The sequence below is a fragment of the Canis aureus genome, chromosome 1 (genome assembly GCF_053574225.1).
Source record: "Canis aureus isolate CA01 chromosome 1, VMU_Caureus_v.1.0, whole genome shotgun sequence".
NCBI lineage: Eukaryota > Metazoa > Chordata > Mammalia > Carnivora > Canidae > Canis > Canis aureus.
In genome coordinates this window covers 58,250,066-58,275,148 of record NC_135611.1, presented here as the reverse complement: position 1 = coordinate 58,275,148, position 25,083 = coordinate 58,250,066, and the positions used below count along the sequence as shown (strand labels likewise).

Sequence of the window (25,083 nt, the reverse complement as noted above, 5' to 3'; positions counted from 1 at the left end):
CATTTACACTAACATTTATTCGGCTTATTTTCATTTTTAACAAAGTAATTTTTTTAGATTTCTCATAAGTTTCAATTACTAATATGGTTACACATCAGTAACCCACATAACATTCATAAACCACATGAAAAAAATACTCTTTGGAGTCCACAATACTTCTTAAGAGTGTAAAGGCATCCTGAAAACAAAAAATGAGAACTTCTGGCATAGAGATACATAGTAAACTGATGAACTGATATTCTTTTGGTAAGCCTGGATTTTATGAATTATCTACACATAGACAGCAGTAGCAACTGTGTCCTCCTCATGCATCTGGAACAAAACTATTGTGGCAGTATGTTAGAACTTTACACTATTGGGCTGCTTTTCCTATGATTTCATTGTCTTTCATCCTTTCTACTATTTTCTATCCGATTTGGAAGGCTTCTTCCCTTCCTTTTTTTGGCAGCTGAGGCTAAAAGACTTCTCTGTCACCTGTGTAAATTGCAGACCACTTAAAATGTGACTCATCTAACCAAAATGTATGCTCATATTAACTATTAACAGACTCAAATCACAAAAAAAAAATGTACCTATTGGTTATTGTTTAGCACGTGTCCATACTTCATAGCTCACTAAATAGATGACCTAATCAACTCTGATTTATTTGCAAGCCTAGTGTCTATTCTTTAGATTAACCAAGATTTGTTTTAAACTTTATCTGGACATTGTCTTGTTAAAAACTTAGATATTTAGCAATAAGCTAACATGTGCTTCAGAAGTTAAATAATCTGAAACCAAAATGTAAAAGAAACATATAGTTGACTGTTGAATATGTATTTGTATAAGTAGAATTAATAAGTAGATTTTATAATTGTGTGTCATCTAAGTTTTGTGGAAAGTCTGGTAGGAAATTATATAATATTTTTTGATAGGTCCAATAGAGAATATCAAAAAATCTGTACAGTGTTTGATATCTGCCAGAAGAGGGAAGAATTCCTTTGTCAGAAATTACCTACTTGATTAATTTAGGGCCCCATTATTTGCCTCATTACTGTTATTAATTATAGTGGGCTTTCCTTTGTCTTTGCTCAATAAAGTTATAAGACTCTTTTTAGATTAGAAAGTATATTTTTTTTTCTCTCTCTCTCTTTCTTTCAGGATTTAATAAGAAGGCAGTAACTGATGGACATGAAAATGGAGACCTGGGAACTTCAAGTGAAACTCCTGTAGAAGACAGTGCTTCTAAACTGGACGACCTGCACAGTCTGTATCACAAAAAATCATACTAAATTAGACTGTACCTCTGGACAAGAAAGTTGATCAGACTCTTCCGAGTTTGGGGCACTAGGGAAACGGTGACAAAGACTATACAAGATCAAGGGAGGCTTGCAGCCTAAATGAAAGGCGGGTACCTCAGGGCTTCATGTGAACAATTCTAAATGCATAAAACTCCCTGTTTTCTGTGGTATACCATAATTAGCTATTGCATGTAAAGCGACTTTGATTTTCTTAAAAATGTAAAGCACCAAAGCATGTGTTTCCCAAAGGGGTATTACTAGGCTCTTAAGTACCAAATGAAGCACTACTGTTTTATTTGGCTCCTTTTCCATTTAGTAGAAGGACCGTGCTAACCGGAATTTTATAAGAAATAGCCTTTAAATACAAGAGAATAAATGAATTCATATTATATATTCCAGAATGTTAAGTGTGGTATTTCAGAGACAGAACTTAATGAATTACAGAAATGTAGGCTTGACTTAATTTTTTTTAACTAAAAGAATGGTTTTAGTTTTTTTTTAATTTATTGTGCATCCTGATATCTAAATCAGTTCTCAATGATCATTTATTGTAATGTTTGCCTTTCAGCTTTATTCAATGCAGTACAAAATAGTTTTCTTTAAGCAATCCTTTATCAATCAATGCTGCACTAGAAATACTTCCTGAAAAGTTATCGTACATTGTCTTTCCTGGTTTTTAAAAGAAATGCAGATGAGTATAAAATATCTGTCCTCAATTATGTTGATCTATGTGCATGGTATTGAAGCATTACATTATTAATGTTTAAACTCTGATTTTTTTTTCTGGGATCCACAAAATACAGTTTTATACATTTTGAGTTGTTCATAAAGTTTGTCTTGTTGTGATAGTCTTGGCACTTAACGATATGTCTTTTCTGGCAGTAAAAGCTCAAATTTATTTGTCAGTTAATTATATGTTTGGTCCACACAGCAGTTTTGTCTCAAAGTATCTTATTCGCCAGTCATCTAAAAAGCTGAGGCACTGATGGGCAAGTTAAGATAGAGATGTTTTGATACAGTAATTATTTTGGTTGACTTTTCATCTCTCAGTGTTTGCCTGACTTAAATCCTCTCATATGCAAACTACAGATTTGTTAGTTCTCTTATCCCAGGATTAAGCATGGAAGGCCTGCTCTCTTACTCTTTGTAGGCCATTGTACGCTGCTGGGGAAAGTGAAAACATTGCATTAAAAGAGGTGATAATTTTGCCAATATCACTGTTTTTTTTTTTTTTTTTTTTTAAGGATATATGTTTAAGGGACTATTAAGTGGGGGACAAGCCTACAGGGCTTTTAGAGTATTACCAGTATCTTCATGTCTAATATTCTGTTGTTACGTGAACACATTTTTTTGTCTTTCCTAGATGCACTATATATTTGTTCATAGGTAAATCTATATAATGTATATACTTTATTTGGTGGTTTTGCTATTTATAAATTTTATGTTTTAACTATTGCTCATTTATGGTTTGTTTTGGATGGTTTTGTTCATCTGTATATCACCATGTTAGTTTGTAATAGAAATGCACTTCATAGTGTATATTGTTACTGATACTAAAATACCTTGTAGTGTAACGTTGCCTCCCACCAAAAGCTAGTGTTTAATTGTACAACCAGATTAACAAGCTACATGTTATTGTTTGCTCCTGACAAGTTAGGCCTCTTAAAAGAGAGTTTTTTTCCTTATGCATTCCCCCTACACCAAACACATATGCCAGGCATGACATGAGATCTGCAGACTGGAGTTGGGTCAGTATATTCATTTGGCCAAAAAAATTTCCACTGTACCATATCTGAAAACATTTTTGTTGTGACCTGAAACCATGTTCTTGCTTTTTTTAAAAACACAGCCTGGGATGGGGTGACCGTGGCATTTTTTTCAGAGAATATCCTTTATTTACTAGACGGGATCCTTAGGAGATATTAGCTAAAACCTTTTGATTTTCAAGAACAATCTAAAAAAGTCCATGAAGAGTTTTTTAAGAATCTTGAATTGGCATTTCTCTGAAGATGCTGTGTAGTATGGATTGTATGGGATGGTTATGACATAAACTCCTTTCAAGGGCTGAAGAGCAGAATGAAATATCTTCAGGCAGTTTAGGATTGCCCAGGTCCGTTCCCTTTTCCTTCCTGCTTCACCTTGGTTTGCAAAGTCTACATGAGAACCCTGTGCTACCGTGAGCTTCCTGGCAGGTATTTAGAAAGTACCCAGTTAAAGGTTATTTTAGACTATATGGTCCCTGGGGGATGAAAATAAGAATTATAGACTAAATGAGAAGCAGTTTTTACATTTTCATGTTTATTGGGAAGAAATTCCTAGCACCCAAGTTTCTAGGACAAAACCAAACAGAAAAGAGAGAACTGTCGGAAAGCCACTATAGTTAAGAAGGAAAAAGAAAAATCTACGAATATGCACACACAGAGGAGCTGAGAAAAAAATGTTCAACATTGTGAAGGGGGTGTGTTAGTTGTGTACTTACATTTTAGCCTCTAAAATTCTCTTCTGCGGTATGTGTTATGAATATAATGGAGCAACAACATTAGGTTTTGAGGCTTGTTAAAAACGGATTCAAGAGAAATGAAATATGAGTCTTGGTAATTATAACTGAACAGTTGTCAGAAGGTAACACAGCTTGTGCTTGGTGCTGGTTTTAGTCCCCACACGTGGACTTACTTTGTTTTCATGTTGAGAAACCAAATACATTGATTCCTGTATAAGTCACACATTATTTGACATCTTTATTATGTATTCTGTTCCACCTATTCAGTCTTCCACTTAGGGTCGGCCTCAAATCTATAGGATCTATGACAAATGTATTATATCTAGTTAAGTTGAGTTTAATATTTTTTTATTAGCCTGTAAATAAAGATGGCATCTTCTACATTAAAATGGTATGGATCTCATTTTTTAAAAAAATATTTTAAGTGTCTTTCACACTAAATATTTTGGTTTATTTCTAGTAGCTTCTGTCTTTTGTACTAATAGGCCATAAAGTCCATGCAAAGGCTGAAACCTAGTTACGGTAGTGGAACAATTTTTTTATTTTAAGGAATTAGTGGTTTGATCTTAGAACTGTTTATTCTGGGTTAAAAACATGATCATGGTTGGAAGGAACTGTCAGAACAACTGTGAGACCAGTGTTTTGTTGAAATTTAGCAGATGGCAAAGGCTCTAGGCTCTTTGGATTAGTTTTGTGTTACAAATTTTGATAGTCTATGTTGTCAATAACATTGAAACAAATTAGAAAACCAATCCTATTAGAGACCATGTAGGAGGAAATTCTTCCATTTTATCATCTGAGCCTATATAGTTTAAAAGTTTCCAAATTATGTGTAAAATTTTTAGAAACATCTGTAAACATTGTTTCTTTGCTTTAGAAGTTTTACATATGGTCACTTAACAGTCAAGCTAAGAACTAGGTGTAAAATGTGTAGAAATGCCTTTGTTTTGCTAAGGGTGTTTGAGGTCAATCAAGATAAACTTACAAATGGTATTTTACTCTTAGTATTAATGAATATAAATAGTTCAGAAAATTACTTATTGTGAACATTTAGAAATACTTATTTGTTGTCATTGATTAATCTTGATTTAGTCCTGATACAATATGCTGTTTGTCTGTGAGCTTAATTAAGCTCCCAGTTCACCGAGCAGTTTGGAAAAATCTTTTCCCCAGAACTCATCTGTGTAGGATGTTGTTCAATTTATGAAATGTAAAAGATTATTTACATTCTCATTGTAGTCAGTGTTCTGTTTTAGGTGGTTTTGTAACTTTTTTTTAAATTAAAAGTACTGCAAGTTACCATGCACTGTTGGTGCTAAATATCTGTTTGCTAATAAATCATTTTCAGGTGTATTTTGACAGCTGAAGCCGCAGTGGTGGCAGCCAGGAGAATGCATCTCCCAGATTTCCAGCAGGAGGACCATAGTGGCTCCAGGCTCACCCAGCTGCTGCACTCTGAAACCCATCCCAAGCTTCTCCAGCTGCTGCCAGCTGATGACTGATCACGACAGGGATACTATGACCTCTTGCCTTGGGCTTGAGGACTCCCTGATGGTCTTACCAGACTCTCGTAGGATTACATTATAATCTAAGTGGCTTTCACCCAACTTTCCTTCCTTTAGCTGAGCTCAGACCTGCATCGGGGTCTGGTTGCTTCCAGCTTCCCGCCAAACCCAGCTTCCTCTCTCTTTTTCCTCACCAGCATTGCTAATAAATCTATTAAACAGCACATCCCTTCGTGGTCTTGGTGCCTGCTTCTTGAAGGACCCAGCCTAACACAAGTAGACCAGGAGTGAGATCCAAGGAAACAGGTTAATAGATCAGGGACTGGCTCATCTCCCACCAGAGGGTGAAGAGGGTGATCTCCAGATCAGTAAGTGGTTGACAAGAGGGATTGGCTCAGTATTTCACAGATAGTGTGCCTGAACCTGTTATCCTTACAAAGGTTTACCTGCAGAGTTCACCTTTGGCTAGTATCCAGCAATTTAGATCTCAGGAGTGTCCTCCCTCCCCCATTCCCTGATTATGGGTGGTTTACTATGCCTGAAACCTTTGTACAAACAATAAGATTTATGTTGAACACCTGCTTTCCTTCTGGGAATATGGAATTTTGATACATGTTTGGTAGAGAGTGCCTGTGTGACTGAGCCCAATAAAAACCCTGGACTCCAGGCTTGCCCAGGCTCAGACAAGCTTCCTTGATGGATAATATTTTATGTATTATACATCATTGCTGGGGGAATTAAGCTCATCCTATGTGACAAGATTCCTTGGAGCTTGTGCCTGGTTTCCTCTGGACTTTGTTCATATGCCCTTCCCTTTGCTGATTTTGCTTGGTGCTCTTTCTCTGTAATATAGTTGCGAGTGCAGCTCTATGCTTAGTCCTGTGGGTCCCTCTAGCACCCCCTCCCTCTGAAACAATAACTGTCCCCATCTACTCTCTTGGCTGCCAGGCCAATAACTAGGCTTAAATCCTAGCACACCCTGGCTGTAGATGTGTTGGGCCTAGTAAGGGAGAAAAGGGACTAAATATCAAAAGTGTAAGAATTAGCTAGCATAAACTGGCAGGTGCCACAGACGTGCTACTGGGATTGAATTTTGAGAGGGATTGATCAAGGGCTAAACACCTGCACCCGTTAAAAGAATTCAAATTGGAAAAAATCCACACCTAAAATATAAGGATACAGAAATTCTGAAGTGAAATGGCAAAGAAGATATCCTGGGCATATATTCTCCAAAGGCTAAAAAATAGTGAAAGGGAATAAAGGGGAAAGGAGAAAAAAAAAATGAGTGGGAAATATCAGAAAGGGAGACAGAACATGAAAGACTCCTAACTCTGGGAAATGAACTAGGGGTGGTGGAACTGGAGGTGGGCGAGGGGTGGGGGTGACTGGGTGGCGGGCACTGACGTGGGCACTTGACGGGATGAGCACTGGGTATTACTCTATATGTTGGCATATTGAACACCAATAAAAAATAAATTTATAAAAAACAAAAAAATATTCTCCGAAGGCCAGCTGAGGTAATTATTCATATCAGAGAAACTAAGCTTCAAGGGTGGGGGGCGGGGTGGAGTGGGGAGCATTACCAGGGATAGAGAAAACTACTTAAATTCTTAAAGAATCAACTCACTACAAAGTTAAAATAACCCCAACCTTGTATATACCAATTTAAAATAGCTTCAAAATATATAAAGCAAAAAAATAACAGAACCACAAGAAAATTATAAAAAGCCATCCCAGTAGTGGAGGTTGGTTGCAACAAAACTTTCAAAAGAATCTGGGGAGGAAGGAAGATTTGAACAGCAAAAGTAACAAAAGTTACTTAAAAGTTTTACAGTTCAAGGTAAGATGGTATTTGTGAAAGACCTCTGGCTTATAAATAAAGTAGATGAATGAAACGCTAAGAAGGAAAATTAGATCTACAAAACGTAAAAACAGTTTATGCTTTGGAATGGTAAAATTTGCAACTTGTCAACCTGCCAGCAGGGGGCAGCAGATTCCGACTGTGATATTCTACCGCCTCTGTTAGAGCGGGAAGGTTTGATGAAGATTGTCAAATAAAATACTCTTTATAGAGAGGCTGAGTAAACTGAGAATGAGAAAGTTATATTCCTGGTCCAGGATTACACGGCCAGTAAGTGGCAGAGGCAGGACTCCAATCCCTCTCTCGATTGTACTTTAACAGGCCACTTTCAAAGGGCGAAAGGGAAATACAGATCAAATGGTCAGCTTTTCAATCTTCCCCAGTAATCTATTTTTTAAAATGGTGCAAGGTTATATGGAGCCTATGATTGATTCAGTTTTGATTTTTTAAAAATGACAGCTGAGCTGGATTTGAATTTCACTAGAAATAGATTTTCTGCAGTTGGGTGACTGAGGAACTCCACGTCGCATGGCAAAGCGTAGGCCATTCCCTCCCCTGCTCCTCAAGTGCACAGGGTTCCCACAGGGTCTTTAGGGAGCAAAGTTGCAGCAGGATATTTGTGACATTTGTGAAGATATCGTTCTCCTTGGTAAGAGCATTTTTACATCTGGCGAGGGCTCGAACAAATGGGTCATCTGCTTCTGAAGGCAGAAAAATAGAACTAAAAAAAAGATCAACTAATTTTGAGGGGAAAAAGAATACATGAACTGCTGGCTAACTGCTGAAAAAAGAGTAAAGGCAAATGTACAAAATAATAGCAAAAAAAAAAATAACAGAACCACAAGAAAATTATAAAAAGCCATCATGGTAGTGGAGATTGGTTGCAACAAAACTTTCAAAAGAATCTGGGGAGGAAGGAAGATTTGAACAGCAAAAGTAACAAAAGTTACTTAAAAGTTTTACAGTTCAAGGTAAGATGGTATTTGTAAAAGACCTCTGGCTTATAGAAGAACCATTAAAACAGAGGGAACTGAATTGGCGATAAAAGGCTATTTTGTTCAAGTCTATATGAATAAATTTGAGACCTTTTGAAGATAATGTAATTTACCAAAACTGAATGAAGTTTGGGGGCACCTGGGTGGCTCAGTTGGTTAAACGTTTGCCTTCTGCTCAGGTCATGATCCCAGGGTCCTGGGATTGAGTCCCATCTGGAGCCCTGTGCTCAGAGGGGAGCCTGCTTCTCCCTCTCCCTCTGCTGCTCCTGCTCCTCCTGCTTTGTGCTCTCTCTCAAAATCTTAAAAAAAGAAAAACTGAAGTCTTAAAAATCTAAACAGATTTCCATGGAAAAAACTGTCAGTGCTGCCTCCACCCAAAATTACCACAAATACATGGTTTCACAAGCAATGCTACCAAACGTTTTCAGAGCAGTTAATCTCCATGCCTAATGAGAAGAACCTAAAAGGAGAAAAATTGTTTTTGTCAAGCTAATAAAACCCGAAGAAGACTGACACAAAGAAAATGAAAAGACCTAGCTCACAAAAGAACATTAATGCAAACATCCTAAATAAAATGTTATCAACGTGAATTCAGCAGAAGTTGAACATACACCATAACTAAATGTTTAGTATTAGGATATCCAATGATAAAATTAATCATATGACTGGTCTAGAAAGGGGTCCCAGGCAAGAAAATCACTTGCTGCCTTTTTTTTTTTTTTTAAGATTGATTTATCTACTTGAGAGAGGACATGAGCACACAGGAGGAGAGGGAAAGGGAGAAACTTAAGCAGACTCCCCGCTGAGCTCAGAGCCCCACTCAGAGTTGGATCCCATGACTCTGAGGTCATCACCTGAGCTGAAACCAAGAGTTGGACGCTTAACTTACTTGTGCCACCCAGGCGCCCTGAAAATCATTTGCTTTTAGTTCCATAGATGCTGAGAAGTCATTGGTAAAAATTCAACACTAGTTCTTGGTGAGGAAAAAAAAAAAAGGAATGAGCTTTCTTAATAATATACACCTCAACCTAATCTATTGCTACCCCTGAGCCAGCACCATGCTGAGCAGGAAGGTACTGGAAGCATTTAATACAGTAGGGGAGGGCAGCCCCCATGGCCCAGCAGTTTGGCGCCACCTGCAGCCCAGGGCCTGATCCTGGAGACCCAGGATCGAGTCCCACGTTGGACTCCCTGCATGGAGCCTGCTTCTCCCTCTGCCTGTGTCTCTGCTTCTCTCTGTGTCTGTCATGAATAAATAAATAAAATCTGAAAAAAAAATAATACGGTAGGGGAGGTATCGCCAATGGAATTAAATGTAAATATTGTAAAGGAAGCTGCAACAGCACTATTGGCAGACAGGATCACATTCCCAGAAAAACTAGGAGAATCACCTAAGAACTACTAGAAACAAAGAAATTTAGCAGCAGTAAAATAGAAGCAGAAACCAAAAGAGAAAAACCATATTTCAGTATCTAAAAATATTAATTTAAAAAATCTGTCCATAATGGCTAATACCAACGGGTGCCCACCAGGGGACAGACACCATTCCATGGGTCTTACGTGTATTAGCCCTTGTAATCTCCACCACAACCTCAGGAAGTATATCCTATCTCTATCTCCCTAGAAATAAGGAAATGGAGGCAGCGAGGGGTGAAATAACGCTTTCTTGGTCACACAACGAGAGCAGAATCTGAACACAGGCAGTGCAGTTCCAGAACCTCTACTTGTTTCCACTAAGGCCATTTCTCTACTTGATCTGCAAAAGGAGGGAGTGGACCATTTACCATGGCAACAACAGCAAAACACCTACGCATCCCTGAGACAAAAACTGCGCCCTGCTCAGAGGAGAACCCTTTAAAATGTTCTAACCGGCCCCCGGGTGGCTCAGCGGTTTAGCGCCGCCTTGGGCCCAGGGCGGGACCCGGGGTCCTGGGATCGAGTCCTGCATCGGGCTCCCTGCGTGGAGCCTGCTTCTCCCTCTGCCTGTCTCTGCCTCTCTCTGTCTCTCATGAATAAATAAATAAAATCTTAATTAATAAATAAAATGCCCTAACCGCTGCAAAAGGAGGTTGAACAAAGGGAGACGGTCACTACGTGTCGTGGGTATAACCGGGTGTGTAACCCGAGTAGGTCAGACGAGGGAGCTGGGCCCGAGGAAGGAAGGGGACAGGTGAGCTCGGCGCGATCCCTGACCCGCCAGGGCCATCTGGGCAAGTGCACAGGCCAAGGGGGGCGGGGATACTGGGAGCAGCCGCTGGGGTGAGGCCCGTGGGGCCTGGGTCACCGGGGCGGGTGCGAGGGCCTGGGGCGCGGACACAGAGCCGGGGGAAGGGAAGGGGGGTGGCGGGGGGCCTGGGTCACCGGGTCGGGGGGATGGGGGCGGGGGGACAGAGGGGTCTGGATCACCGGTCGGGGGGGACGGGGAACCTGGGACGGGGGGGGGGGGGGGGCGGGGGGGCCTGGGTCACTGGGTCGGGGGATGGGGGGCAGGGTCCTGGGTCACCGGGTCGGGGGCGGGGGACCTGGGTCACCGGGTCGGGGGATGGGGGGGCAGGGTCCTGGGTCACCGGGTCGGGGGATGGGGGGCGGGGGACCTGGGTCACCGGGTCGGGGGATGGGGGCGGGGGACCTGGGTCACCGGGTCGGGGGACGGGGGGCGGGGGGGCCTGGGTCACCGGGTCGGGGGACGGGGGACCTGGGACGGGGGGGAGGGGCGGGGGGGCCTGGGTCACTGGGTCGGGGGATGGGGGGCAGGGTCCTGGGTCACCGGGTCGGGGGCGGGGGACCTGGGTCACCGGGTCGGGGGATGGGGGGGCAGGGTCCTGGGTCACCGGGTCGGGGGATGGGGGGCGGGGGACCTGGGTCACCGGGTCGGGGGATGGGGGCGGGGGACCTGGGTCACCGGGTCGGGGGACGGGGGGGCGGGGGGGCCTGGGTCACCGGGTCGGGGGACGGGGGACCTGGGACGGGGGGGAGGGGCGGGGGGGCCTGGGTCACTGGGTCGGGGGATGGGGGGCAGGGTCCTGGGTCACCGGGTCGGGGGCGGGGGACCTGGGTCACCGGGTCGGGGGATGGGGGGGCAGGGTCCTGGGTCACCGGGTCGGGGGATGGGGGGCGGGGGACCTGGGTCACCGGGTCGGGGGATGGGGGCGGGGGACCTGGGTCACCGGGTCGGGGGACGGGGGGGCGGGGGGGCCTGGGTCACCGGGTCGGGGGACGGGGGACCTGGGACGGGGGGGAGGGGCGGGGGGGCCTGGGTCACTGGGTCGGGGGATGGGGGGCAGGGTCCTGGGTCACCGGGTCGGGGGCGGGGGACCTGGGTCACCGGGTCGGGGGATGGGGGGGCAGGGTCCTGGGTCACCGGGTCGGGGGATGGGGGGCGGGGGACCTGGGTCACCGGGTCGGGGGACGGGGGGGCGGGGGGGCCTGGGTCACCGGGTCGGGGGCGGGGTGCGGGAGGACCGGCGTGGCCGCGGCCCCCCGGGCAGTTCCAGGGCCGGCTCTTCCCGCCCAGGGGTGCAGGAGGGGGCCGGGCCCAGGTACAGGGCGGTGTGCGGCGGCCCGGCCGGCTCTGGGGCAGCCACCGGGACTCCTCCAAGATCCGCGGGACGGGCCCGGGGGAGGGGACGCGAGGCCCCGGGCGGGGCGCCTGTCGCCGGGGCCCCCGGAAAGACCCGGCGGGGCAAGGCGGACACAAGACCGCGGGCGCTGGGGGAGGGAGCCCGAGACGGCGGCGACGGGGCAGCAAGGCCTTCCCGAGGGTGAAGGGCGCGGCCCGGGACCAGGAGGCCGCAGCAGGCGGGGTCGGGGAGCCCCGCGGGCCGGTCCTCGCGGACAGGAGGGGGCCTGGGGGGGCGTCAGGCCGGGGCAGCGGCCGGCCCGACCCGAGGCCTCCAGTGTGGCCACAGGGAAAGGCCCTGCGACGACCCCGAGGGAGGCTCAAGTCCTCCGTGGACGGGAGCAGGGCTCGGAAGGCTCGAGGTGGGCCCAGACCGAAGGGCGAAGGGCGGCAGCGCAGGGGGCAGGGGCACCTGGGGCAGGGAAGTGAGCGCAGGTGGGAGGGGTGGGCGGGAAGGTGTGCATCTACCCCGGCTGGAGACTGCGGGGGCTGGAGGGGCAGCTGGGCCGTCACACTGGGGGGAAGAGAGCAGCTGGTACTTATTGATCACCTACTGCATGCAGAGGTCACAGCAGCCCTCATAGAATCATTTCCGTCTTAGGGATTAAGAAGTGGGTTTTGAGATCATCAATGTTAAAGGAGAAATAGCAGCATTTTTTAAATGTTAAGTTTATTTCGGTATTTATATCGATTTTCATCCGGTGGTGCCAAGCCAGGAGTGGTTAGGAGGCCTCCACTGAAGCGGCCGGGGAAAGAGTCCGAGAACACGTGGGAAAAAAGGAAGGAAATTACTCGATTGGCTACAGCTCAAATCCCGGTTGGCTCATCTTTGGTTGTTCTTAGCATTTGATTTTGAAACCTTGACACATTCGCAGGTTTAGGCTCTGGCTTGCTTACGTAGGCCACCGTAGGCCACCGCAGCATCGGAGCCACCCCAGCCCAATGGCCTTCTCATTTAATTAACTGAGCACCAATAGTGCGCCTGAAATCATATAGTTAAGAAGATGAACTCCCGGGTTAAATCTGAGTTCTCTCTGGTTCTGAGTCCTGTGCTATTTGTAACAAATATGCTATCACCTGCCTGTTGGAGAAGCATCATCCCAGCAAGAGGAGATGAAAACCGGTCCACATTCAGAGGGATGTTAGGTAAAATAAAATCAGAACCCTTTCAAAAGGCCCAGCTAATCTCAAGAGACAAAGGGAAATACCCAGGTATCAGAATTAAAGAAGAAACTTTAAAACAGAGTGACAAGCACTGGAGTGAAAGCTCTGGGCATCCTGGGGGTGGTGGGAGGGTTTCGCTTACTCAATACTGGGTATTAAATCTTCTTGAGGGGACAGGAGACAAGATCTGGGGTTAGGCATGACAGGGAGTCAGAAGAGTCAAAGGGTGAGCATAGAAAAGTCCCTCCAGGAAACCTAAAAAGTGGAGCAGGGCTGATACATTCCTAAGTGTTAGTGCCGCCAGATTCGGCAAATAAAAACAGGACATGAGTAATTTTTAGTATGAATATGTCCCAAATATCACATGGAACATACTTCTACTAAAATATTATTTGTTGTTTACCTGAAATTCAAATTTAACTGGATATCCTATATTTTATCTGGCAACCCCACCTGGTGAACCTGACAGATATACATGCAAGGCCACTCAGAAAAGGACAGGACCATGAGGCTTTTCACAAGGAAGAGAAAGTCGCACTGAGGGAGGGCTCCCGATAGGTCATCAGAAACCCTATAAAGACACAGACCACCATGAACAAGAGTCCGGGGAATCAACAAACAGGACCGAGCCTCAGCTCTGCCCAGGCATCCACTGAGCCAGTATTTGTGGGGCACTGTTCTAGGCCCCGGGGATATGCAGGGAACAAAACACAAAAGTCCTGTCCCTCACAGGATGGGGTCTAGTGGGAGAGCCAGGAAACCATAAGAACATGCGTCTTGTTAACGATCTTAGGAAGAAAAGTGAAGCAGGGAAGGAGAGAAAATGTATTGGGAACAACTCTAATTTTCAGGCAGGAGGAGGAAGGAAGACCTCATGGAGACTGTGTCCGGGTGGAGGCTTGAAGGGAGAGAAAGGACAAGCCACGCAGACATCTGGGGGAAGAACTTTCCAGGACGAGAGAGTAAGCAGCAAGCACAAGGTTTTCAGGAGGGGTGCGACCCTGGCATGTTCTAGCGACAGCTAGAGGCCTAGGTGGCTGCAGGGGGGTGAACAAAGGAGAGGCAGGAGAGAAGGTCTGAGGGGTGACACCCTGATGGGGGGAGTGGGGGTCATGGGCGTGCCCCGCGGTGTGCCACATGCGGCTACTGACTTTTAAATAAAGTTCAATAAAATTAAAAATGCACTTGTCCCTCAGTCCAGCCCTTCCAGGGTCAGTAAGGAGCACCATGCTGAGCAACACAGAGTGTCTCTCTCCTCGCAAAAGTTCCCCCGAACGGCGCCGCCGGGGCCTTCAAGTCACCGCACGGTGGCTCTTACTCTAAGGGAGGCGAAGAGAACAGAACAATCAGAAAGAGAATATAAAACTAGGTTTCAAATGATTAAAGGAAGGAATCAGAGCCCAAGAAGATACCAAGATACCAATCAGAGCCCAAGAAGATTTGAAAAAGAGTCCACAGACCCAGAAAAGTTTTAAAAATTGGAATTGACAGCTCGGCGGCTAAATTCAGCCGCAGGTTAGATAGCAGAGGAGGGAATGAGCAAAGTGGAGTAGAATATGGAATCTCGGTGCTTCACGTGGGCCAGGCAAAGCTCCAGAAGCTTCAGGTGAGCTTCACACCGGGCACAGTTCTCTCCCCAGAGAACAAGCAGGGAAACGGGGCACAGAGGGGTGGCGGCTTCTCCTCCAGGGAAACTCAGGTCTGAGCACCCAGCCCCCAGGGCCCTGTTGTCTCTCTGGAGTTTAGCCACAACTCAGTCCAGGAGCAAATAAAGAAAACGGCAAGTAGTCGTGCAAAACAGGAGGGCTGACAATCTGTCACGGGTGAGAATGACGCATCCCAGGATTCGAGACGCGTGTGTCCTAAGTAACGTGAACATAAATGAATTCACAGACTTCACAGCCGAACACATAGTAGTAAAACCGCGGAGCGCCAAGAGCACAGCAGACGTCCCCGAGGCCCCCAGGGCACTTCATTCCTGGGATAGAGACCTGCAGTGGGAGAGGAGAGGTCGGGGCCGGGGTGCACACCGCGCTGTGGGTGCAGGGAGAGCCGTGGGGGGGCTCGGGCGCGGCTGCACTGTTTGGGGTCAGGGCCCCAGCTTCCAGTCATTAGCGGCCTCAAGCATCCCAAGGCCCCGGCGAGCTTAGGCATCTGGCTGGGGTAAGTACCGGGTGAACGCTGTTCTCAGAAGCTTCGTGACTATTTGGCGGACGAATGAATGCGAGAGAGGCATCTTGCAAAGAGGGAGACCAACCCGGTACTTACACGTGGGCTGCTCAACTGGCGTATGTATAAAAGGCCTTTGCAGGGATGCACTTATGAAAGGCTACTTGGGGGCAGCCCTGGTGGCGCAGCGGTTTAGTGCCGCCTGCAGCCCAGGGTGTGATCCTGGAGACGGGGGATTGAGTCCCACATCAGGCTCCTTGCAACGGAGCCTGCTCCTCCCTCTGCCTGTGTCTCTGTCTCTCTCTCTGTGTGCGTGTGTGTCTCTCATGAATAAATAAATAAAATCTTAAAAAAAAAAAAAAGGCTATACGCTGGTGACCGTAAGTCGCGTCTGTATCATCGGGGTTTCATTTTCTGCTAGGATTCGAAAGCAAGTGGCATAAACGAAGCAAACTCTCATATCCTTTCCAGATGTTTTCTAGGCTCATGGGAAATATTAAGGAAATTTTAAATAGTAATAAAACCCAGAACAGTTCCAGAAGCTTCTGTGCTCCGTGTGGTCTTGTCAGAGACGATGTGTTGCAGCCACAGCCGTAAGAAGTGACAGGAGGCAATCTCTGCCTCCCAACAGGATTTGATAACATAGAAGACACCAGACAATAAGAATGATCTCATTCTCACCGTATCACATGTGCTAATGTTGCAAAACACTGGAAAAGCAAGAAAGGCACGGTATTTTTCTGCCTTTATCCTCTAGTTTCGGCTTGGGGGTGCAGGGTCTTATCAGACGTTGCCACTCAAACACCCGGCCTACCCCGTGAGGCCACCCTGAGGAAGTGCTGTTCCGAAACAAAGTCCCGTTCTCCTCTCTCTGTCATGATTAGATCATGAGTATGGGGAAGAAATGTGATGCATGTAAGAAACTTTCATCCATTGTAAAGAAATCTATTTTTACGGCCTAATATTTTAATGTTAGAAAGCTACGTGCAGGGCCTGGATTAGAAAAACGGCCAATTACAGAGCAAAAACTTTGATAAATGTCCCTATGAATTCTTTCTTGTAAGCCTTGGAGGAAGGCGCGTTAACACCGTTTTTACACACGAAGAAACTGAGGCAAAGGGTTAGATATGACAGACTGAATATACAAATGGATAACGGGCCACATGTAAAAACAGAACTCTGATTTACAAGCCCCAGCGTAAGTGCAGGAAAGCAACGAGCCCGGAAAGCCAGCCTGCTAGAAGTCAGACTTGCAGGAAGTCAGAGTACTTCTGGGAACAATCCAGAAGCCACGCAATAATGTCTGCAGCAATAATCAACTCCAAATCACTAAGCCTTCATTCATAACTGATAGTTTCTCTCATTTCGTCCCCACTTCAGACTGAATATACAAATGGATAACGGGCCACATGTAAAAACAGAACTCTGATTTACAAGCCCCAGCGTAAGTGCAGGAAAGCAACGAGCCCGGAAAGCCAGCCTGCTAGAAGTCAGACTTGCAGGAAGTCAGAGTACTTCTGGGAACAATCCAGAAGCCACGCAATAATGTCTGCAGCAATAATCAACTCCAAATCACTAAGCCTTCATTCATAACTGATAGTTTCTCTCATTTCTGTCCCCACTTCCAACTTAGGGCCAAGCCGAGAGAGCCAACAGTGTGCGTCCCTAACCAACCATGGAGGTAATCCATCCTACAGCTTCCCCCAGACCAACAGCTTCCGATCAAGGCACACCTGCAGCCCTCCCGTGTTTCCCAGCTACCCACTCCTCTGAGTTTTTCTGCCTCTTTCTGCCAAAATGGAAGTGGGGGTGGCTGACGGTCCTGCTATGTACAAGCTTGAATAGACTTTGCTTGTTTGCTTGGTCTTAATTCCAGAACAACCGGCTCGAGATCTCTCAGCTGGTGTGCGGCTGGCTGATGGGGATTTGAAACCAAGACCTATTTCACTCCGAGCCCAGCTCTCCCCGCTGTACCACCTGCCCTTTCTGGAAGGCTGAGCCTCGAACGCCTTAGACCGCCTGGCCAGCAAGCAGGACACCAGTGAGAGGCAGGGACGCTGTAATTTGGGATAGTTTATTATTACAATTAGTATGCATATAAAACCATGTAAACTCCACAAAATAAACGGGTTATCCTCTAAATTAACCCAAAAGTCTGCTGTGAACTTCCAGCACCCTATTTTAATATTTATCGTTTCACAGAAAGTCAGAGTCATACAAACAGAATTATAATACATTTTTTTTTTTTTTAGGTAAATGATTTTTTGGTCCACATTTTTTTTTGTCAAAACAAACACATACTTTCCTCTTTGGCAAAAGAGGCTAAATCCCCCACAGTGAACTCAAAGCAAACCCAGATTAAAAGCACTGAGCATGAGGTACAGCTGAGGTCTGGGCTAATCTGGAATCAGAGACACGCCGATTTTCTAAGACTCAAAACCAGTTCAGTTCCCAACCATCCCGGGAGAAGAGCTCTATGTGGATTTGGCCTCGGTCGCTTTTGTAAGAAAGAACACACCTCAAATAACTTTGTGTTTCATCGTTATCATGGGTTGTTTTTGAAGAAAGTCCCCAAAAGTGAGGGCGTCTGGCCCCAGCAATATTTTTAATGTGAGGTACGAAGCATCTGCCACAGTCATTCAGACTGCCAAGGCGGTGCCACCTTCATTCCCTTTGCTGGGTGGCCTGGCAGACGGTCTGAAAAGGTGGGTTTGCATGTGACAGCCGTCCAGGGCCCGCTAGGCCCAGGTGAGGAGGGAGCAAAGTGGGGTCCCTGGGGAGCTGGGTCCCCCAGGCAAGGGAGGCCCCGCGGCCCCCAGGGACCTACCGGCCGCGGCCCAGCCCATCCCGGGGGTGGGGGGGGCTGGTGGCCCGGGGGCTGGCGCGGCCGCCTCTGCTTTCCCCTGCAGCCCTCCCGCGACAGCCACCCCGCGGGGCTTCAAGGGATCTCATTCCTTCCAGAACAGCGCCAGCCACGCTTTTCACTCTAGTTACCCAAGGAGGGGCAATGCGCCCCCACTGGCGACAAGGTGAAGTTTCAACAGACCGCGGCGGCGGCGCGGTAGGACGCGCTCCCAGGGCGACCGTCCTCCGCGCACGGTTCCGCGCAGCCCGCTCTCCGCCTTACCCGCGGGGCAGGACCCACACCCGACAAGGCGAACTTAAGTTACTTTAATTCACGTTAAATACGACTCTGTACAGATTGCACGTTTACACTAAAGCAGCTCGGTCTCACAGTTAGAGAAATGGAAAGGCCATCGGAAAGCTGTCCTGGCCCAGCGCGACGCAACCCCGGGCTCTCGCGCCAGGGTCGCGCGGAGCCAGGCGCACCGCTTTGTAAACAGTAGGAGGGGCGGTCCCCGGGGGTCCCCGCAGGATCCGGGGGGGCGCACCGCGGACACGCGCGCGGGGCCCCGCGGCCGGCTCCCAGGGCCCGGCAGCCCGCCCCGGACGGCAGCGGCGGCCTCCAGGGGGCGCTCACAGCGGGGCGCTCAGGGCCGCGGGGCTCGGGGGCCGCAGGCAGCCCCCGGGGGCGGCGTAGGCGGCGCGGGCGGCCGGCTCGGCGCGCGGCTCCTGGTAGTCGGGGCGGGCGCGCTCCGCCGTCGGGCCGCCGGCCGCGGGCTGCTGGGGGCGGGGGCCGGGGCGGGGGCCGGGGCCGGGGCCGGGGCCGGGGCCGGGGCGGCGGGCGGCGGGCGGCGTCTGGTAGGGCGCGGGCCCGGGCACGCGGTAGCCGCCGCGCGCGGGGAAGGTGCGCGTCCGCGCCGCGGGCCGCCCCACGATGGGCGTCGCGTACTCGGGCTCGGCGGGGCTCAAGGGCAGGGCGTACTCGTGGCGGGCGGCCGGCAGGGGGCGGGCGTAGTGGCCGCCGGCCGGGGCGCTGGGCTCGGCCCCCGCGGCCTCGGCGTCCATCGGGCGGAAGGTGGAGCCCTTCCTCGCCGCCGTGCCCGTGCCCATGCCCATCAGCAGCGGCGGCTGGTAATCTGAAATCACAAGCGCGGGAGGCTCAGCGTGGGGGAGCCACACGGACACCCCCGCATCCCCCACCCCCCCACCCGGGCAGGCCGGCCGTCGGCGGAGGGGGGCCCTGGGGACCGGCCCTGGGGACCAGCTCGGCCGAGCGCCTACCGGGGGGCAGGCAGCGGGGAAGCCGAGGGGTGAGCAGCCGCAGGGGTGAGCAGCCCGAGGGGTGAGCAGCCGCAGGGGTGAGGAGCCCGAGGGGTGAGCAGCCCGAGGGGTGAGCAGCCGCAGGGGTGAGCCGCCGCAGGGGTGAGCAGCCCGAGGGGTGAGCCGCCGCAGGGGTGAGCAGCCGCAGGGGTGAGCAGCCTCAGGGGTGAGCCGCCGCAGGGGTGAGCAGCCGCAGGGGTGAGCAGCCCGAGGGGTGAGCAGCCGCAGGGGTGAGGAGCCCGAGGGGTGAGCAGCCCGAGGGGTGAGCAGCCGCAGGGGTGAGCCGCCGCAGGGGTGAGCAGCCCGAGGGGTGAGCCGCCGCAGGGGTGAGCAGCCGCAGGGGTGAGCAGCCTCAGGGGTGAGCCGCCGCAGGGGTGAGCAGCCGCAGGGGTGAGCAGCCCGAGGGGTGAGCAGCCGCAGGGGTGAGGAGCCCGAGGGGTGAGCAGCCCGAGGGGTGAGCAGCCGCAGGGGTGAGCCGCCGCAGGGGTGAGCAGCCCGAGGGGTGAGCCGCCGCAGGGGTGAGCAGCCGCAGGGGTGAGCAGCCTCAGGGGTGAGCCGCCGCAGGGGTGAGCAGCCGCAGGGGTGAGCAGCCCGAGGGGTGAGCAGCCGCAGGGGTGAGGAGCCCGAGGGGTGAGCAGCCCGAGGGGTGAGCAGCCGCAGGGGTGAGCCGCCGCAGGGGTGAGCAGCCCGAGGGGTGAGCCGCCGCAGGGGTGAGCAGCCGCAGGGGTGAGCAGCCTCAGGGGTGAGCCGCCGCAGGGGTGAGCAGCCGCAGGGGTGAGCAGCCCGAGGGGTGAGCAGCCGCAGGGGTGAGGAGCCCGAGGGGTGAGCAGCCCGAGGGGTGAGCAGCCGCAGGGGTGAGCCGCCGCAGGGGTGAGCAGCCCGAGGGGTGAGCCGCCGCAGGGGTGAGCAGCCGCAGGGGTGAGCAGCCGCAGGGGTGAGCAGCCTCAGGGGTGAGCCGCCGCAGGGGTGAGCAGCCGCAGGGGTGAGCAGCCCGAGGGGTGAGCAGCCGCAGGGGTGAGGAGCCCGAGGGGTGAGCAGCCCGAGGGGTGAGCAGCCGTAGGGGTGAGCAGCCGCAGGGGTGAGCCGCCGCAGGGGTGAGCAGCCGCAGGGGTGAGCAGCCCGAGGGGTGAGCAGCCGCAGGGGTGAGCATCCGCAGGGGTGAGCAGCCCGAGGGGTGAGCCGCCGCAGGGGTGAGCAGCCGCAGGGGTGAGCAGCCCGAGGGGTGAGCAGCCGCAGGGGTGGGCAGCCGAGCTCGTGCTCTCCGAAGCCTGTGGACCCGGGGTGGAGACTGCGCTTCCCCCAACTGGGGCGAGGGCGGGGGCGGGGTGAGGGGGAGCCACCTCCTGGAGCTCTCAGGCGGCTCAGGCAATGGCAGATTTTGGAGGTGGGGGTGATACTATGCAGAACGGGGAACGGTGACCAAACGACCTATTAAAACCATAGAGAGGGGCGATGGGTGGTTCGGTGGTGATCCCCGGGTCCTGGGATCGAGCATCAGGCTCCCTGCATGGAACCTGCTTCTCCCTCTGCCTGTGACTCTGCCTCTCTCTCTCTCTGTGTGTCTCTCACGAGTAAAGAAAATCTTTTTTAAGTTTAAAAAAAAGGGGCAGCCCCGGTGGCGCAGCGGTTTAGCACCGCCTGCAGCCCGGGGTGTGATCCTGGAGACCCAGGGTTGAGTCCCACGTCGGGCTCCCGGTGCATGGAGCCTGCTTCTCCCTCTGCCTGTGTCTCTGCCTCTCTCTCTCTCTGAATAAATACATAAAATCTTTTTAAAAAAATTAAAAAAAAAAAAAAAAAACCACGGAGAGAGTCCAAGATTGATGTGGCCAGAGTATGACAGGCATGGAGTAGTTTAATGGAATAGAAAGACCCAAATAGTAGGTTGGGGACCGATGATAAAGGTGATGATAATGACAAAGCCCCCATTCATTCATTGGGTCCTGACTCTGTGCCAGGCAGTATTCTAAGCTAGGAAGATATCAGTTAGTGAAATCCTTAAAAAAAAAAGTACAATGAGGTAGGTAGGGACTTTTCCTCCATTTGACAAACGGAAAACAGAAGCGGGCTGAGATGCAGTCACTGCTCCAGGGTCACGGCTCGCAGCCAGTGGAGCCAGAAGTCCAGCTCAGGCCCCAAGTGTATGCCCATCAGAGAGGACACTGAGTGCTTTTGCTAGCAAGTTTGGTTTACTTCTCTAGAAACCTACTGAGAGGTCTACATAAGAGACTGGCACAGTTGGAGGTAACCTGGCAGCCATGTGAAGAAGGAAAGGTCAAAAATGAGACAAAAAGAAAAAAGTGTAAGTCACACACTAGGAGTCTGGCAGCAGCCTTGGAAAGGCCACACACTGGAGATGTGAATCAGCGAAATTTATTACCAACACTGTGGGGTATGGAGAAAGAGGGGAGCCAGCAGGGCCCCCTTCCTGGATGTTAAGCCCAGAAGCCTGGGATGCACAGTGGGGAGGCCACTGGGAAGTGGAATGTATGGAGTATTCATGGGGGGAGGGTTAGGAACTGCGCTCAGTTTTGGACATGCTGAAGAACTGGGGACCCTCACAGGTAGAGGTGTCCAGCAGGTGAGACTTACTGACTTGTTGGGGACAAGGAGGAGGTCTGGGCTGAGCCGCTGCACTGACCAAAAAGCAAGGAAGGGCTCTCTGTTGGGAGCTCTGGAGTGGGTGGGTGAGGCTGCTGAGGAGAGACACTGTGGCTGAGCAGTAGGGGGAGTGAGGCCCGGAGAAGGACCACACAGTAGGGAAGGAGGACAGGCTGCGGCAGAAGCTGACAAAATGAAAGGAAGAGGACAGACAAGCAAGTCTGCCCTCCCCTCGTTTTACCTAAGAGGTAGCGCTAGAATTGTCAGGGGCTGTTGGGGGGAAAGGAATAAGAAGTTGGATTTGGGGTGGATGGATGCTCTCTTTGCCCCAAGCGGCTCAAGCAACCCTCCCACCAGGAGCTTCCTGACTTTGACATCTACGTGCACCGCCTCCCCAGGTCAGTAGGTCCCGGGCACACGGCCTGAAAGCCTGCATTTCTAGCAAGTTCCCTGATGCTGCCAGTCCTCAGAATGCACTTCGGGTAGCGAGAAGCTAAGCTGAGCTCCTCCAAGTGTGGCCTGCAGACGCCTACATATCTGAGAACTGACACAGGTCTGCAAAAAGCCAAGCACACCAATTGACAGCGTTTAGAAACTCAATAGCAATGCAAGAGTCACCTTATGTCTGTTGAGTCTAATAAAAGAATTAGAGCTTTCTATTTTGTAGGTCTTTAAAAATGCCATTATTACTGCTAATTTATACAGCTGACCCTGAGCAACAGGGGTTTCAACTACGTGTGTCCACTTATAGGCAGATTTTTTTTCATTACAGTATAGTACTGGAAGTGTATTTTCCTCTTTATGATTTTCTTAATATTTTATTTTCTCTAACTTACTTTATTGTAAGAACACAATAGATAACGCATATGACATACAAAATATGTGTTAACTGACTGTTCATGTTGTTTGTAAGGATGGAGTCAACAGTAGGGTGTTCTAGTCAACAATAAACTATTAGTGGTTAAATTTTGGGGGAGTCAGAAGTTACACAAGGATTTCTGGCTGCACAGCAGGTAGGTGTCCCTAAACCCCTTGGTTCAGGGATCAACTGTATTGTATTTTACAAAGGTATTAGTTCTTGACAATGAGAAATAATTTTTTAAAAGACAAAAAAAAAAAAAAAAAAAAGGAAAAAAAGCATCCTTCCCCAAGGACAGTTTGAGAAGCCTGACTCTCAGTGATGGCTTATGAGGGACACAGGCCATTCTGACACTGGATGGCTTCCTTCATGTCCTGTCTCACCTTCTACAAGGGCAGGAGCTGTGCTTAATTCATCTTTCCAGTCTCTCTTTGTTAGTAACAGATTAATCAAGGGTTTCCAGATTGTTGTGGTGCCTCAGGGCCATTGCTTTAGCCACGCTATAGCTCCCGTATGGGCAATGGCCTCCTCTGAATGGGCTTTTGAGAGATATCTTGGAGTCCGTTTGGGACTTAGTGACTCCTTGCAGAGTTAAGAAGGAAGACTGTCCACTTTACTGATGTATTGGGCCCCATCTAAACACAAGGGTTTTGTCTTATTTCCCTCCTGGTCTCCCCAGCCCCCTAAGCAGCTCTTCCCATGTCAGGGCACTGTCCCAGAGGCTTGACGCTTACCTGCCATATCGCTTGTGATGAGATCTAACTTTTGTGTCATTTCCTTCTCATGATCATAGCTGATGGTAAACTCAGCTGACTGATGTCGGGCAAAGGGATACTTGATCTGCTTCCAACAGTCTGGAAGAAAGATAACACGAAACAACCTAAAACCCCAGAAGCCTAATGCGCATGGCCCATGATGTGTTCCTCGGTGAGCAGGGGTTGGGGGGTTCTGCCGGCTGGCTGTAGATGCAGGGCCGCAGCTCGTCACATGCATGTAGCAGGAGCAGCATGCTGACGTCGTTACAACAACAGCAAACACCCTTCCAACCACGCTTTCTACCTGCTTTTGCAAGTGTGTCTGCGGACCCGTCATGTCCCAGATTATCCCTGTTACACACGTGGGCATGGTTTTCCATCAATCTGCACGGACACAACATTCATGCCTCAGAGGAGTCAACACATCTGGTGTCCCAAGGCGCCCCTGAGATCCTGAGGGGTCCTGCCCTCCCACTGGACCACAGCTGACTCATTGCTTGGGCATCCTGTAGTCCTTAGGATTCTCTGAAACCTGACCGTGAACCCTGCCTGGTGCTTCCTTCGCTCCCCAGAGTGGAAAATACAGAGGAAGCCTGGAGATGCAGAGCATGCTGGACAATGTACTTTGTAAATAAAGGGGGCTTTTTAAAACTTCTCCTGGATGAGAGGCAGTGTGGTGACCTAAACTCCAGTGGCCAAAAAAAAAAAAAAAAAAGAATGTTGATAAATGATGGGACAATGCTGAACAAAAGTAAATGTAACTGGCCATGAAAACTCTCTATTAAAATAGATTAAAACACAATATTCCATTCCTTTTAGGCTTGCTAATAACTTAAAGGCCATGGATCTTATTTTTTAAACCATATGAGTGTGGGCCACAGACCTAATCGTGCTTTTAATCAGCGGATCCTGTCCCTTCTCTAGGACAGAATAAAACCATAGAGTAAAACCGTAGAGTTTTCTGTAAACCAACCTGTTTTCTGGGCCTTAGCTGATCCATATGGATTTCCTTTCTTCTTCTTCCTACAGAGACAAAAGAATCCTACTTGAAAAGGTTTCCAAGTGATAAGTATTGTTTATAGAAGAATGCTTGATACTTTCCACCCCTCCCCAACTTGTTTTTAAAGCATAAATTAACATTTTATCTTGGCCAAAGCAATGCAGCTTTTCTACACAAGAACATCTGAAAAGCAAATATTTTGGGTTTGTGATTATTTGCATAATCAGAGAAGAAATTGTAAAATGTCAAGTTACATACTTTCTAAGGGCTGCAAAGATTCCCATTCCAGCAACCAGCAGGCCAAAGAGCACCAGTGGAAGGGCAACAGCTGTGACGTTTATTCCTAGGAAGGGGGAAAGAAAGCCACCACATTACAATAGAAATGAACTGCAGCCAAGCCTCACGATCTAAGACTGAACGCTGGTTTGAAAGGTCTTGAGTGCCTTCATTCATATCTGGGGGAAGTGAGTATGTGCTAGGCATTGCCGGATATCAGAAAGCAAAAGAGAGGATTCAAAATCCTGGCTCAAGTTTTTGGAAAATAAGTTTTTTTTTTCCCCAAAAAGGGCAATTTTTGATGGTCCTCAGAGATTCACATTTACTCTGAGCTTGTT

General features: G+C 49.3%; 2 protein-coding genes across 4 annotated transcripts in view; one reads left to right on the top strand and one right to left on the bottom strand.

Annotated features, from left to right (window-relative positions):
* Positions 1-4,169, top strand: part of GOPC (golgi associated PDZ and coiled-coil motif containing) — a 38,734-nt gene extending 34,565 nt beyond the window's left edge. For both annotated transcript variants that reach the window (XM_077900861.1, XM_077900870.1), the window contains one exon: positions 1,141-4,169. In XM_077900861.1, the coding sequence (XP_077756987.1) occupies positions 1,141-1,271 (131 nt within the window). In that variant the 3' untranslated portion in view covers positions 1,272-4,169. The remainder of the gene's footprint in view (positions 1-1,140) is intronic.
* The window catches only part of DCBLD1 (discoidin, CUB and LCCL domain containing 1), a 99,185-nt gene that overhangs the window by 15,547 nt on the left and 58,555 nt on the right, over positions 1-25,083 (bottom strand). The window contains exons 12-15 of one of the 2 annotated variants that reach the window (XM_077900848.1): positions 24,728-24,812; positions 24,443-24,488; positions 23,449-23,568; positions 18,935-19,073 (exon numbers count right to left, since the gene is read on the bottom strand). In XM_077900848.1, coding sequence (XP_077756974.1) covers positions 23,485-23,568; positions 24,443-24,488; positions 24,728-24,812 — 215 coding nt within the window. In that variant the 3' untranslated portion in view covers positions 18,935-19,073; positions 23,449-23,484. Of the gene's footprint in view, positions 1-18,934; positions 19,074-23,448; positions 23,569-24,442; positions 24,493-24,727; positions 24,813-25,083 lie in introns of those variants that run through there. The other variant, XM_077900840.1, reaches the window with a different exon arrangement.